General features: G+C 42.6%; 1 protein-coding gene across 3 annotated transcripts in view; it reads right to left on the bottom strand.

Moving 5' to 3' along the window:
• Nucleotides 1–15189, bottom strand: part of lrba (LPS-responsive vesicle trafficking, beach and anchor containing) — a 1157354-nt gene that overhangs the window by 816455 nt on the left and 325710 nt on the right. For all 3 annotated transcript variants that reach the window (XM_070871469.1, XM_070871472.1, XM_070871473.1), the window contains exons 31-32: nucleotides 11102–11180; nucleotides 10576–10709 (exon numbers count right to left, since the gene is read on the bottom strand). In XM_070871469.1, coding sequence (XP_070727570.1) covers nucleotides 10576–10709; nucleotides 11102–11180 — 213 coding nt within the window. The remainder of the gene's footprint in view (nucleotides 1–10575; nucleotides 10710–11101; nucleotides 11181–15189) is intronic.

Raw genomic sequence — 15189 nt, 5'->3', positions numbered from 1 at the left:
TTTAAGCCAAACCACTAAACCTGAATTTTTTTGCTTAACTGAAAGAGAAAAGGTGACAATTAGGACTAATTAATGAAAAGTGAACCATGCTACATAGCATACAAACGCATATTGCAAGCGGCTATATATCAGTTTCCGACATTGCACCACACAGCTGTCTGATACGAGGAGTCTATTTTTTTCTGCTTACCATAACCATCCCAGTGACAAGGATTCTTCAGGTGACTGATCACTATTCCCTGCACTACCACAATAAATGATTATGAATGACGCAGAATTGTTAGCGATGCTTAATAAACTGGCCTGGTGCGTTTCTCCTTTTTCTGGTGAATTAATCAATTCATCACAGTAGCAGTGCAATAAATAGAGCTTCTCAGCTATGAAGTAACACTGCAGACTATAATGACTGTATATAAAATAGAGATTTCAACTCAATTGATTGTAAATTTGAACAGGAAATTATCGAAGGATCGACCAGTCTCTGAGTCAACCAGTATAACTACTGTTCAGTCCACACATTAGGTTTGAAAGGGGATTGGTGACATATTTTGGAATAAAAAGTGAAATAAGTGTTTTAATATTTTAATGACAGATGAGAAATGTTTTGCCCAAAAAGACTTCCAACTGAACTGTGGTTTACTCAGCACTATATTATTATAAAGAATGAAAATGTACCTTTTTTTCTTAAATAAGGAATTAAAGAACCCAAATGCTCAAGTTAAATAATTGATTGAATGTTCTTATAATCAATTAGAGTAGTCCAATTGAACTGTAGGAGGTTTCAACACATTGCTCATTTTTTTTATTTTGGCTAAATTGAGTACTGTATTAATAAACACCCGTTTTTAACATTACCTATATTCATATTTTATCTAGAATTGTTCAGTTTCAATTTCAAAATGTTACTATAAGCTGTGCTTGCGTGTCTTATTACTGCTCCAAATGTGTACAGCATATGTCATATTGATCCACAATATCTACATTTTGCTATCCATACCACACAGGTTATTATATATGCAGAGAGGGGAAATGGCTCTATGACCTTTGCTTTCTCTGTTACTCTCTCCCTTCAGCCCTCTAGCTATCAATCAAGTTTCCATTTTGTTTTGTGGCAGCAGACATCCCAAACACTCTTATTAGTACTTTGACCCTTGACCCCCCTCTCTGTAAACCTAGCAGAACCAAAAGTGGTTTTAAAAAAGGCACTAGCTACTTTATGGGTTTCATGGGATTACAATTGGATTTTATAAATATTGAGATGACAAGTCTTAACTTCATTTTGTTTCCTCGTCACTTCCTTTTGCACAGTGATCAAACAAGGTTACCATGTTAGAAGCCATCACAAGGAAGTCTGCTATCTCCCAGTAAATTAGCTAATTATTTAATAATGTAGCTGTCAAAATAAAATTAATTCTCTATTGTTTTCTTAAGTGATGTGGTATTTCAAGAAGAAACAGTGAATAGCTACGTAGCCTGGAACCACAGATTAATACCTTAAACAGGCAAGAGTTCAAATCTACCAGCAATTCAATTTAGATTCAGGCAAATAAATATATGAGAAGTAAATAAAAATTTAGGCAGGACCCACAAAAACAGCATGTGGCAGAAAGAGAGTTTGCAGGGGAGAGAGAAAAATATATTTGTTTTACAAATTTGCTTTTTTTTTGTGCTGAGAAATTAAAGATTTTACTATCTAGTGACAGCAACATTACGTATAGCCCAGCCAGGTACTGAGTACTGCTATTATGCCACAATGTATTTTTCCCAGTTTTCTCTATTTTCTGAAAGATTTAACACATTCTGGGATATACTTTTACACAGGTGCTGTCAGTATTCCTTCCTGCAACTTATCCAAGTGACCATTTTTCTTGTGAGTGTAAACAAGCCATTTGGCTGTGGAGGGCATCATAGGCAAACTCATTCCAATCACGACCCAACCCTCCAGAAACTTTTCAATTAGGAGCAAGCACCCTGCTCAATTTTTCCTCTCCCTGGCCTAATCTGGGGCCTATTGCAGTGCATCTACAGCCACTCTGGCTGGTATCATGTAACTCAGCATAGACTGGGGATCAAATGTGGAGCATTCCAGTTCTGCGTAAGTCAGTTGTACACTGAACAGTGCTTTTATCCAGTGCACAATGCATTTATCCACTAGACCATCAGGCACATTCTCTACCCACCAAACAATGTGTCTAAATGCAATTTAAAAATAATTGTTATAATATTTGTTTGCTATTTTTTTCAATTTTATGCTGCGGATCTATATTCACTGTGCACTGCATTGAAAATGCCCAGACTTATTTATTACAGGGCAGTTACAACAAATACAGGGACATTCATTCCATCAATCTAGTTGGATTCAAACCAACATCCTAAAGGAAAAGAGCGGTGTTTTAATCACACAGAAATAGCCACTCATATGAGCGACCAGAAACTGTCCATGCCTGTGGAATCATACATGGATATTAGAATGGGTAAAGATTCATTTGTATAATACCAGGAATGGAGAAAGGCTAAAAAAAAAATTCCCCACTGGAGCAGAGACGATTAAAAGTGGATCGAATTTTCCAAATTATGAAAGATTTTGAGAGAATAAATAGTGAAAGACTGTCCCCACTGACTGGGTTATGAGAACATGGAATGCTTTACCACAACTGGGTATTGAGGAAGTGGCTATATCATGAAAGGTATTGAAATGTTTTTTTTGTACAGAGAAAGGCTGGGAAATAGGATTAGAAATGGACAGCTCCAGTTGAAGAGCTAACACCAACACAGGCACTATGGGATAAATGGTCTCTTATGCTGTAAATTCTATGGGGCCGAAATTGGTGGACATAGACCTCCGACATACCGCCCAAAATCGTGAAATTGATCAAAAAGTACTACATACCGCCCGGCAGGAAATTCAGCAGCAACATAGCGCCGGGTGGTATGCATACCGTCCACCCTTGCACACCGCCGACATACCGCCCAAAATTGCCAAATTGATCACTTACCACTGACATACCGCTGACCCTGCAGACCGCCCTGGAAAAAGTAGTTTTAAGTCGATCTTCGGTTGGTGGTATGCATCTTTACCTGTTATCTCTCACCCCCCCCAATCTTTCCCACCCCCCAATCTCTTTCCCCCCCCCGCCCCACAGCGATCTCCCCTAACAAGGAGCCATCTCCCTCCAAATAGTCATCTCCTCCCACATCGATTCCCTCCCACCATATACCTCTCAAGCCAGCAGTCTCTGTCAATTCTGGTCAGTGCTTCTCGGGGGGGGGGGGGGGGGGGGGCGAGCATCGCAGTAGCATGCACGTGCGCACAACTCGGGACCCAAAGATTCCAGAGTGAAAAGAACTCACTGCCCACACACTGCCGGCTGCACTCCGCTCGACATACCGCTGAGAAAAAAGTGACGAAAATCGCGCACACTGCCCAGCGGTACCTGGTGGTATGAAATTACCACCGAGAAATGGGCGGACCATCAGTTTTCACCAATTTCGGCCCCTATGAAAACAATGAGAAAATTGAGTAAAAAGTTTAAAAGGGGAGACCAAACGCAGATTGGGCGATCATTCTCCTGAACACCTTGTTCAGTCACAAGTACAACCCTGAACTTCCGGTCGCTTCCCATTTTAATTCTTTGTCCCTCTGTCCTCTGTTCCAATAAAGCTCAATGGAAGCTCGAGAAACAGTGCCTCATCTTTCAATTCGGCACTTTTCAACCTTTCCGACTCAACATTGATTTCAATAAATTTAGATCATAACCATTGCTCCTATTTTTTCCAGACAACAGATATTGGTATTGGTTCTGCTGCTGCCATTTACAGCTCCTCTGGACCAATTTGTTTCTTAACTTGTCCCATTATCATCTCCTTGCACCATCATCCCTTTAGTTATTTAATCAGTCCTGCTTTCCACCCCATCACAGACCTTCTCTTTTTTTCTTCCCTCCCCACCTCTCCTCTTCAACAACGCCCCCCCCCCCCCCGCCCCGCGTTGTTCCCCTACCTTTGCACTTGCTTAAAAACTGTTAAATCTCCAACTTCTTCCAGCTCTGATGAAAGATCAATCTGTTTTTCTGTCCATAGATACTGCATGACTTGCTGAATATTTCCAACTTTTTCAGTTTTCATTTAAAGTAAAACAGTCATTTGCCTCAAAAAATTCAACATTAGCAGATTAAATCTTTTACTTATCCATGGTGAATAAATAATGTCATTTCAACACATTTTCAGATCCCTGCCACCTTTACACTTGCCAGCTTTTCCCAACCAATGTTTCTGATGTCATCTGTACGGTTTTATTAGAACTACAGGAAGGGATAACAGTTGCTTAATGCAATAATTATTTGTAGTTGATTTTTTTTCTAACTAATCTTGTAAATAAGAAAAATGCAAATAAATGTTTATTTGTTGGGTATTTTGCTACAGAAGTGTTTATAAATGACTTCAATGAGGGAAGATATTTGCAAAGAATTTTGACTACGCAGTATTAAAGCCTTTTAATTACTCCACCTTTCTCTAATTTTCCTTCACCTGTCCTTCTATGATAACATTCCATTGGCAGGCAGTTCTGCTAAAAACTTCTTTAAAAAAACCAAATCAGTCAGAATAAACTATTACTACTAAGAGCCATTTGTATATTCTTACACTTCCACCTATCGAAGTATTATGTTATGTTCCATTTTGTCTCACTGGCCAAGAACTTGCAAAACATCAACATAACTTGACACATCTTTGGCTTAGAAGGTACCTCTCAAAATACAAAACCATCCAGCAAAGAATGGTTTAAATCAGAATCTCACTCGGAAAAGGGAGTAAGAAACAAGAAGAACTGGTTGTTTTAGTGGATTAGTACACAATTGTTTTAACTGCTGGGACCTAGGTTTAAATTCCACCCAGATTAATGAGAGGAAAGGGTTGTGTTTCTGCTAGCTGCAAAGATCAGATGTAAAATAAACTGAGCCAGTAAAACCGGTTACTAATGTGTAAGCACACAGCATGAAACTGGTCACAAGAAAGCTGGGCATGAAAATTGAAATGTCACTGTTTTCTTCCAAAGTTAGGACAGAGAAGGAGCCTAACTCTACGGGCCCAAATTTGTCCCTCTGTTTTTTTTCCACGCACCTCCAAGCTCCCCCGCTGACATTTTACCTAAAAGCAGTACCAAAAAAACTCTACAATCATGGCCGATTCTCGGCCAGCTGTGGAGCTGGCATGGTGTGCAATGAAGATAGGGGAGCAGAGCTAGGTGCCGGGACCTCTGCACATGCACGCTAGAGTCTGCGCGCATGTGCAGTCGCTCCTGGCGGGCCGTTTCGGCAAACACGCGCTGCAGGCTGTATGGGAGGGGCTGAAGCACATCGTCCCTAGCCCTGGCCGAATGGGTTCCCTCATCGGCGGCCCGCTGCGTTCCCTAAGGTAGGACTTCTATTTTTTACTTGTTATTTACTGAGTGATTTTGGTGCTCTCGATGCAGGGTTCCTTCTATTTTATTTGTTAATCAATTGCTTATTACTTTTTGTGCTTGGTTTGGTGCTTGGTGGTGCTTTAAATATAGTTACTCACGCCGATTCCTTAACAGTAAGTAAGGTCTTTCTGTGCGGACAAAAATGGACACATACGTTGCTCTAAGTTAGTTTAGTACAACTTCTTTCTGGCCAAATTGGTATAGATGCTCTAAGTGGCTGGGTACGTCCCCTTTTGAAAAAAAAACTGACCAAGCAAAAAACCTAACTAACTCACTTAACACTGGTGCAAATTAAATGGCCATATTTGCAACTAAAAAGATACAAAAAAATCAAGTTACACCAAAAAAACGGTAAGCTGGGCATTATTTTTGAAAATGGGAGTCCAATCTTTGTTTTATGACATGGAGGTTTTAGTCCATAAAGATTTTTAGTGGAGGTTTTTGGTAACTTTTGATCAGTAACGCAAACTAAAACCAATTTTTGTGCAGCTAATATGTCAGTGTTCAGGAATTGTGCACTTTATTCACTTTTGATACCCAGTTTCAGCATCAAGCATTCCAAGATCAGTCATAGTACAGGCCAGATGGGGCTCAATTTTCCCCGTTCATTTGCACCGTTTTTTTTTCAAACTTTCCCCCTGCGATCTGTGATGGCGTAACTGACTTGGTTACGATTTTCCTAGGCCAGTTTTTTTTTACGTCGTTTATCACGTCATTTTTTTTTATACATCATACGACATACGTTCCCACATATCTGCGCCAGTTTTTTTTTCCCAATTGTTCGCAATTTGGCCAACATTTCTTTTTCTTAGGTCAATGTATCTGGCCATTCCCGAAAAACCTTCTGGTGAGTTAAGAAAACCAATCTGAAATCACAAAGCTGAAAGATGCTATTGCTTTTAAATCAAATATTTTGGAGGGAGTCAGGAACACTGTCAAAATCAATAATAAAGTTCAACTTTGTTTTTTAAACCTGAAAACGTAAAAAAGTGTAAATTTGTTGGATTTCAGAAGTTCTCATTTTTTAAACTCACCCACACACCACCACAATCATCTTGAAGCAGGGCTGGAGGATCGTAGCTTTGGTTGGCAGAATCGGCCCTGCGCCCGAACACGGGCTCGGCTACAAAACAAGCCGGGGGGGGGGGGGGGTAGGAGAAAGAGTGTGGGAAGGCTTGGAGCCTGGGGAGGGGGAGGGAGAGAGAGAAGTCACAAGACTCCAATTAGTAAAAGGGGAGAGAAGAGAGGAGAAGTCACAAGACCTTTGGGTGTGGTCCATCTATACAGACCTGGAGCTTGACAACTGCAAACCTGTGCTGCTGCTTTCCTGCTGTTTTGAGCTTCTTTCATCGGTTAAATTTAAGTATGGGGGCAATACCGACAATGCCATATCTTGTGCGAGCCTTCTGCATTATGGTGCTATGTAGGAGACAATTGATTCGACTTCATCACATCAGGACCCGTAGGAGGCCTTACCCAGCTCGGGTATATTGAGACAGGCGTTCGTACCACCACCTGAGTGATGCAGACTGTGTCAGTTGTAACAGATCTGAGAGTTGGTCAAAGCAGCAAAGCAGACCTGCAACGTAGAAGCATCAGGCGGGCTGCTTTGTCAGTTGAAGTGAAGGTTACAGCTGCACTTTCATTCGATGCCTCCGGATTGTTTTAAGCTGCAACTGGGGATGTGCGTACCATCTCTCAACATGCAACATATGTCTCCATTCGGCAGGTCACGGCTGCACTGTATGAGTGGAGGAATGACTTCATAATGTTCCCCATGACCATCCAAGCAATCCATGACAGGGCTGTGGGCTTCTCCAGGATTGCTAGCTTCCCAAACGTACAGGGCTGCATTGATTGTACCCACATCGCCTTGAGTACCTTTGAAGGATTCCGAGATGTACAGGAACAGAAAAGGCTTCCACTCCATTAATGTGTAGCTCATGTGTGATGACATGCATCATTTCATGTCAGTCGATGTAAGATACCCTGACAGCACCCATGATGCGTTCATCCTATGCGACAGTGTTATATCTGCCATGTTTCAGCAGCAGCAGCCAGAAGGACACAGCTGGCTACTGGGAGAGAAGGGGTATGGCCTCGCCACCTGGCTCATGACACCCCTACGCATAACCCGGACGGAAGCTGACCGTCAATACAATATGTCGCACATTGCGACGCACAGCATCATTGAGAGGACCAGTGGCATATTGAAACAGCGTTTCCGGTGCCTGGACCATTCCAGAGGCTACTTGCTCTACTCCCGAGATTGTCGGTCAGTTGAATGTTGTGTGCTGCATGCTACATAACTTAGCCATCATGAGGCAGCAGCACCTGGTAGTGAAAGACCCACCTGAGGCGAGAGTGGCTGATGATAATGATGTGGAAGATGCAGGTGACGAGCAGGAGGAGAACGATGAGGATGAGGAAGCCATGCAAGTGCCTGAGGCTGGAGCACGACGGCGGAGGGGGGCTCGAGCCTTGAGCCAGCAGCTCATCTGTGAATGTTTTACTGTTGCCCAAGGGCTCAGTGACAACTATTCTACATGAACATGTTTGCTGTTTGGAGCTGTTCCGTAATATTGCGTTGTGTTAATGGAACATGATTCAGTTTTAATGTAAAATATATTTTATTCAAAAGTTTACAATGTACTTAACTTAAATAAAATTATTCTTGCATCAAATTTTACTTTAATATCACTCTTTAAGATCACTTAAAAACTTGTAAATTTACATAACTTACAAAAAACTTTTAATTTGAGAACAGTTACAACAGTAACAATAATAACACTAACAACAATAATAATAATAATAACAATAATAACAATAATAACAATAATAATAACAATAATAACAGCAACAGCAGCAGCAGCAGCAAAGAAAGGCTGCACCCATCTCTCATGCCCCTTATTCCAAGACCGCCCGCTGCGTTTGGTCTTGGACACTCCACCACCCCTGCCCGCAGGCGGTGGCACAGTGTTTGAGCTTGATAGCAAGCTTATTCTTTCTAACATCTCGGGTACTGTGTACCTCAGTGTCAGGCAGCAAGTTGGAGGGCCCGGCCTTCGGCGGGGATTGGAGTGGGAGTGACAGTTGATTGTGTCAATGGGCGTGGGGTCTGGACGTCTTCCCTTATTGCAGCAGCTAACTTCAACATGCTGTCGCTCATGCACCCTGACAGTGTCTCAACGACCTGCAACATTCCTTCCCTCATGTTGAGCAAAACTGTCTGAACTACCTACAACATTCCCTCCCTCATGGTCAGTGACGTGGTTTGCACTACCTTTGACATTCCCTCCCTCATGGCCACTATTCCCTCACTGATGGTCCCGGATAGCATTCCCATTTCTCATGTAATTGCTGTTACTTCTCCCGACAGTCCCACTACCTCATCACTCACCCCACTGATGGCATCCAGGAATGATCGGGTAAGGTCAATGCTCTCTGCACTCAACGACATCATCTGAGCCACATCTGTTAGATCCTGCACCTCAAGAGAGCACGGTCGAGCTCTCCTTCCCTTCCTCCCCACGGGTGTGGCTCGCACCCCAACACTGGAACCCGCAGCCTGGGACTGTCGGGCCCTGGGTGTGCCTCGCTGCACCCCACCACTGGGCCCCGCAACCTCGGAAGGTGTGAAACCATGGAATGTCCCACCAACACTCAAACCACTAGTCATGGAAGAGGCTGTCACCTCCATGAGCAGCACCTCCTCCAAATTCAGTACAACAGTGGGAGCTTCATCCAGCTCCATCCCTTCCCTCTCCCCCTCACCCCCATGTTCTTGGTCTGGAGGGTTGGATTGGAAGATGTTCTCTTCAGGCTCGTCCTCGTCTGAATCTTCTTCTGCATCATCAGGATTGGCCTCAAGTTCTGAAAAAGATAACAGAACAGTCAAATGGTTAGCAACAGAGGAGGGGGCAGGGTGGGTGGCATGAGTAGGCTCACACAGCGCAGAAGGCCAGGCAGCAGGCTGATTTGAAGGACCAGGACTTACCCTCTCCCTCGACTGTGGGCCCAGCTTGTGAAGTATTGATTGCTTTTTTCCAGGCAGGACCCATCAAAGCAGCGACCCTCTCTTCCAAGGGTGTCAGTGGGTGCAGATTTGCCGGGCCTCGTCCAGTTCGAGTTCTTTCCCTTAAATTGTGTGCCACCTTCCTCTGCAAAGATGAAAATACAACCTTTGAGAGAGTTTGTCTTTCTGCTGGGTGGGACATACACAGCTGGTCACATTTACAATTTCAATTCCATTGAATAAATGAAAATATTACTTACACTAACTTCTTGACCAAGGTCCTGCCACTTCTTTTTACACTGGCCTCCAGATCTCATGGTGGTCACCATTGCACGGTAATCATCGGCAACTTGGTTCTTTATTTCTTTGGGTGGAACGTTTATGTGACCTCTGCTGGTGTCCAGCTCCTGCCATCTGTTCTCAATCATAGTAACTAGTGCCTCCACTTCTTCCTATAAGAAATTCTTGGTCCTTGCACTGCGTTGCATCTTGTATTGCTCCAGCTGTGATTTTTCCAATGCTCTCACACAGCACTCCTTCTCACACACACAATGGCTCTTTAAAAATGGCCGATTGCCAAATTCAAGCTGTACTGAGCATGCACATCCATTGGAACGACGTCAAAAACGTAACTTTTTCTTTTGGCGCATGCGCAGAAGGTGCGGTTTTGTTTTTTGGCAGACAGCAGGCTCTACCCCCCGCGGCGACTGGACACGCTGCGCAACGCCAAATTCGAATTATAGATCGGGGAAACTTTCGTAAAATATTTCCGCCGCATTTCTGGCCTAGAAAAACAGGTGCAACTCTGGCAATACGCCAGAAAACGGGCTTGGGGAAAATTGAGCCCTATATTTTAGAAATTTCAGCACAGACCACTCAGACATTGCCATTGAGTACAAGCAGAAACTAAGGTTGGTTTGGTTGGGGTTGTTGGGGGGGGGGGGGGGGGGGCGTATGGTGGTAAAAGACAGAGAGAGAGATAGAGAGAAGAGGTAGAAGAAAAATGCCCAGGCTACAAAATAATTACATCTGTCTTCAAATATAATCAAATACAGCCTACTTCTGGATTAAATATCTTAAATTGTACTTGGAAACTTACTTGTACCCTCAATGAGCAATTCTTGCCCATGACTGCCCAGAAGAGTACGTGAAAGAAAAGGAGCAAAGTCCACAAAAATCTCCCTCAGAAGAGGTGCAGTCTTCTCCAGTGCACGTTCGAGCCTTGCTGTAATACTAAACAGGTTTTAAAAAGTTACATTTAAATTTTTAAAACTCTGCCATGGAGGATCGATCAATTCTAAGACATGAAGTTAATGCCAGACTAATTTTTTTTAAGATATGATTTGGAGATGGAAACCTTAGTGCAATTCATTCATTGAATGAAATATCTCCACCAGGCTGTTACTAAATGCAGCAGAAACACACTCCATATCAAATCAAAAGTTTATTACATTTATAAATATCTAATTTTATACTGTAGCAATTCAGTTTCAGTAAATGTATTTGGAATTCTTTTCATACGATCAAGCAGTACCAAATTCCATTTAAAACTGCCAATAGAAAAGGTGAAGCAAAAAACTGGAGCATAAAAGATAGTTGTGAAAAGTTAATAAAATAGTTATTACCTCATATTTGCTGCAGAGTCCTCTGGCATTGGGGACACAGTTTGAACAGATGGCAGTTTTGAGTTGGAAGGTCCACCACCTAAGAGAATTCAAACATAAAATTTATTGACAAAATAAATCCCAACACTTTTTATTCAGTAAAAGTGATATATTAGATCTCAGAGTATTCACTGTGAATTACTTGTTGTATATTAAAGCATATGGGCCTTCAAGATCTTTTTGATGATGGTTCCCTTGAAAACTATATGCGAACTGCAGTGATTTAAAAGAAATGTTGAGATACAATTTTCAAAAAAGGTGTTCCAATTTGAGTATGGAAAGCAAAGTAGGGAAATAAAATCTAAGTGGAAAAAAAGAGGGCCAAGCAGTAAAGCAGTCAAATAAAACAGTATGCCTCATTAGCTATGTGGCCAATTGAAAAAACAGATGTGGCTAATTGCATTTTTGATTGGTAAATTAAAAATGCATAAGGTCATGTTAATTTGCTGAATATTTCCAGCATTTTCTGTTTTTAGTTCAGATTTTCAGCATCTGCAGTATTTTGCTTTTGCAGTTGACTCAGTTGTTGGCATGTGATCTCAATACTCATTCACACTGCGTATTTATGTCTACTTTAACCATTGTGCGTTATTGTTATTGGAAGAGCAAATTGTGAGGAGAATATAAGAAATCTGGAAATGGATATAGACGGGTTAAGTGAGTGGGCAAAAATGTGGCAGATGGAGTATAATCTGGGAAAATGTGAGGTTATCCACTTTGGCAGAAAAGCAAATTATAATTTAAATGGAGAAAAATTGAAAAGTGCTGCAGTACAGAGGGACCTGGGGGTCCTTGTGCATGAAACACAAAAAGTTAGTATGCAGGTACAGCATGTTGGCCATTATTGCAAGGGGGATGCAGTATAAAAGCAGAGAAGTCCTGGTACAACTTTACAGGGTATTGGTGAGGCAACACACCGAGAGCACTGCGTACAGTTTTGATCTCCGTATTTAAGGAAGGATATACTTGCATTGGAGGCTGTTCAGAGAAGGTTCACTAGGTTAATTCCAGAGAGAGGGAGCAGCTTCGCGAGAGGAGGGCAGCGGCAGAGCGGGAGCAGCGGCAGAGCGGGACTACAAAGGGTGGCGGCTGAGAGGGAGCAGCGGCTGCGAGGGAGCAGCGGCTGAGAGCGGGGTGCAGCTACAGCAGAGGCAGGAAGTAAACAAAGAAGTAAAAAGTAATCGGTGTGATGTCACAGCCAAGAGGGTAAATGATTGGTGAGTAGTTTTTCTTTTCTTTACCTTTTTTATTTTTCTTATCAGTAGGAAACTTTTGTTATTGTTGCCAAATTAAGTAAATTAAGTAATTTAAGTGTTAAGTCATGCCAGTTGAGCACAGTGCCATGCCATGTCCTCCTGTGCTATGTGGGAAATCAGGGACACTTCCTGACTACTATGTGTGCAGGAAGTGTGTCCAGCAGCAGCTCCTGACAAACCACATTGCGGAACCAGAGCTGCGGGTGGATTCACTCTGGAACATCTGCGATGCTGAGGATGTCATGGATAGCACGTTTAGAGAGTTGGTCACACCAAAGGGTACAAAGGCAGATAGGGAATGGGTGACCATCAGGCATAGCAGTAATGGGAGGGTAGTGCAGGAGTCCCCTGCAGTCATCTCCTTCCAAAAAAAAAAATACCGCTTTGGATACTTTTGGGGGAGATGGGTCATCAAGGGAAGGCAGCAGCAGCCAAGTTCATGGCATTATGGGTGGCTCTGCTGCACAGGAGGGCAGGGAAAAGGGCGGGAGAGGTATAGTGGTAGGGGACTCTATTGTAAGGGGAACAGATAGGCATTTCTGCGGCCGCAAACGAGACTCCAGGATGATATGTTGCATCCCTGGTGAAAGGGTCAAGGATGTCTCGGAGCGGCTGCAGAGCATTCTGGAGGGGGAGGGCGAACATCCAGTTGTCGTGGTGCATATAGGTACCAATGATATAGGTAAAAAGCGGGATGAGGTCTTACAAGTTGAATTTAGGGAGCTGGAACTAAATTAAAAAGTTGTAATCTCAGGATTGCTACCAGTGCCACGTGCTAGTCAGAGTAGAAATAGCAGGATAGCTGAGATGAATACGTGGCTTGAGGAATGGTGCAAAAGGGATTCAAATTCCTGGGACATTGGAACCAGTTCTGGGGGAGGTGGGACCAGTACAAACCGGACGGTCTGCACCTGTACAGGACTGGAACCGATATCCTATGGGGAGTATTTGCTAGTGCTGTTGGGGAAGATTTAAACTAATAGAAGAGGGGGATGGGAATCAATGCAGGGAGACAGAGGGAAGTAAAATGAGGTCAGAAGCAAAAGGTAGAAAGGAGAAAAGTAAAAGTGGAAAGCATAAAAATCAAAGTTCAAAAAAGGCCACATTACAACATAATTCTAAAAGGACAAAGAGTGTTAAAAAAACAAATCTGAAGGCTCTGTATCTCAATGTGAGGAGCATTCGTAGTAAGGTGGATGAATTAACTGCGCAGATAGTGGTAAACGGATATGATGTAATTGAGATTACGGAGACATGGCTCTCGGGTGACCAAGGCTGGGAACTCAACATCAAAGGGTATTCAATATTCAGGAAAGACAGACAGAAAGGAAAAGGAGGTGGGGGTAGCGATGCTGGCTAAAGAGGAGATTAATGCAATATTAAGGAAGGACATTAGCGTGGATGAGGTGGAATCTGCATGGGTAGAGCTGCAGAACACCAAAGGGCAGAAAACGCTAGTGGGAGTTGTGTACAGACCACCAAACGGTCATAGTGAGGATGGGGATGGCATCAAACAGGAAATTAGGGATGCATGTAATAAAGGTACAGCAGTTATCATGGGTGACTTTAATCTATATATGGATTGGGCTAACCAAACTAGTAGCAATACGGTGGAGGAGGATTTCCTGGAGTGTATAAGGGATGGTTTTCAAGACCAATATGTCGAGGAACCAACTAGAGAGCTGGCCATCCTAGACTGGGTGTTGTGTAATGAGAGAGGATCAATTAGCAATCTTTTGTGTGAGGTCCCTTGGGGAAAAGTGACCATAATATGGTAGAATTCTTCATTAAGATGGAGAGTGACACAGTTAATACAGAGACTAGAGTCCTGAACTTAAAGAAAGGTTACTTCGACGGTCTGAGATGTGAATTGGCTAGGATAGACTGGCGAATGATACTTCAAGGGTTGACGGTGGATAGGCAATGGCAGGCATTTAAAGATTACATGGATGAACTTCAACAATTGTAGATCCCTGTCTGGAGTAAAAATAAAATGGGGAAGGTGGCTCAACCGTGGCTTTCAAGGGAAATTGGCCAAAAAAAAACAGCAAATCTGAGGATTAAGAGAAATTTAGAATTCAGCAGAGGACAAAGGGTTTAATTAGGAGGGGGAAAATAGAGTATGACAGTAAGCTTGCAGGGAACATAAAAACTGAGTGCAAAAACTTCTACAGATACATGGAGAAAAAGATTAGTGAAGACAAATGTAGGTCCCTTACAGTCAGAATCAGGTGAAGTCATAATGGGGAACAAAGAAATGGCAGACCAATTGAACAAATACTTTGGTTCTGTCTTCACTAAGGAAGACACAAATAATCTTCCGGAAATACTAGGGGAACGAGGGTCTAGCAAGGAGGAACTAAAGGAAATCCTTATTAGTCAGCAAATTGTGTTAGGGAAATTGATGGGAGTGAAAGCCAATAAATCCCCAGGGCCTGATAGTCTGCATCCCAGAGTACTTAAGGAAGTGGTCCTAGAAATTAGTGGATGCATTGGTGGTCATTTTCCAACATTCTAGAGACTCTGGATCAGTTCCTATGGACTGGAGGGTAGCTAATGTAACACCACTTTTTAAAAAAAGGGAGAGAGAAAACAGAGAATTATGGACCGGTCAGCCTGACATTGGTGGTGGGGAAAATGTTGGAATCAATTATTAAAGATGTAATAGCAGCGCATTTGGAAAGCAGTGACAAGATTGGTCCAAGTCAGCATGGATTTATGAAAGAGAAATCATGCTTGACAAATCTTCTATAATTTTTTGAGGATATAGCGAATAGAGTGGACAAGGGGGAG

The sequence above is a fragment of the Pristiophorus japonicus genome, chromosome 2 (assembly GCF_044704955.1).
Source record: "Pristiophorus japonicus isolate sPriJap1 chromosome 2, sPriJap1.hap1, whole genome shotgun sequence".
In the NCBI taxonomy this organism is placed as follows: Eukaryota; Metazoa; Chordata; class Chondrichthyes; family Pristiophoridae; genus Pristiophorus; species Pristiophorus japonicus.
The sequence above is the reverse complement of the archived record's forward strand: the minus strand, read 5'-3'. Positions and strand labels throughout refer to the sequence as shown.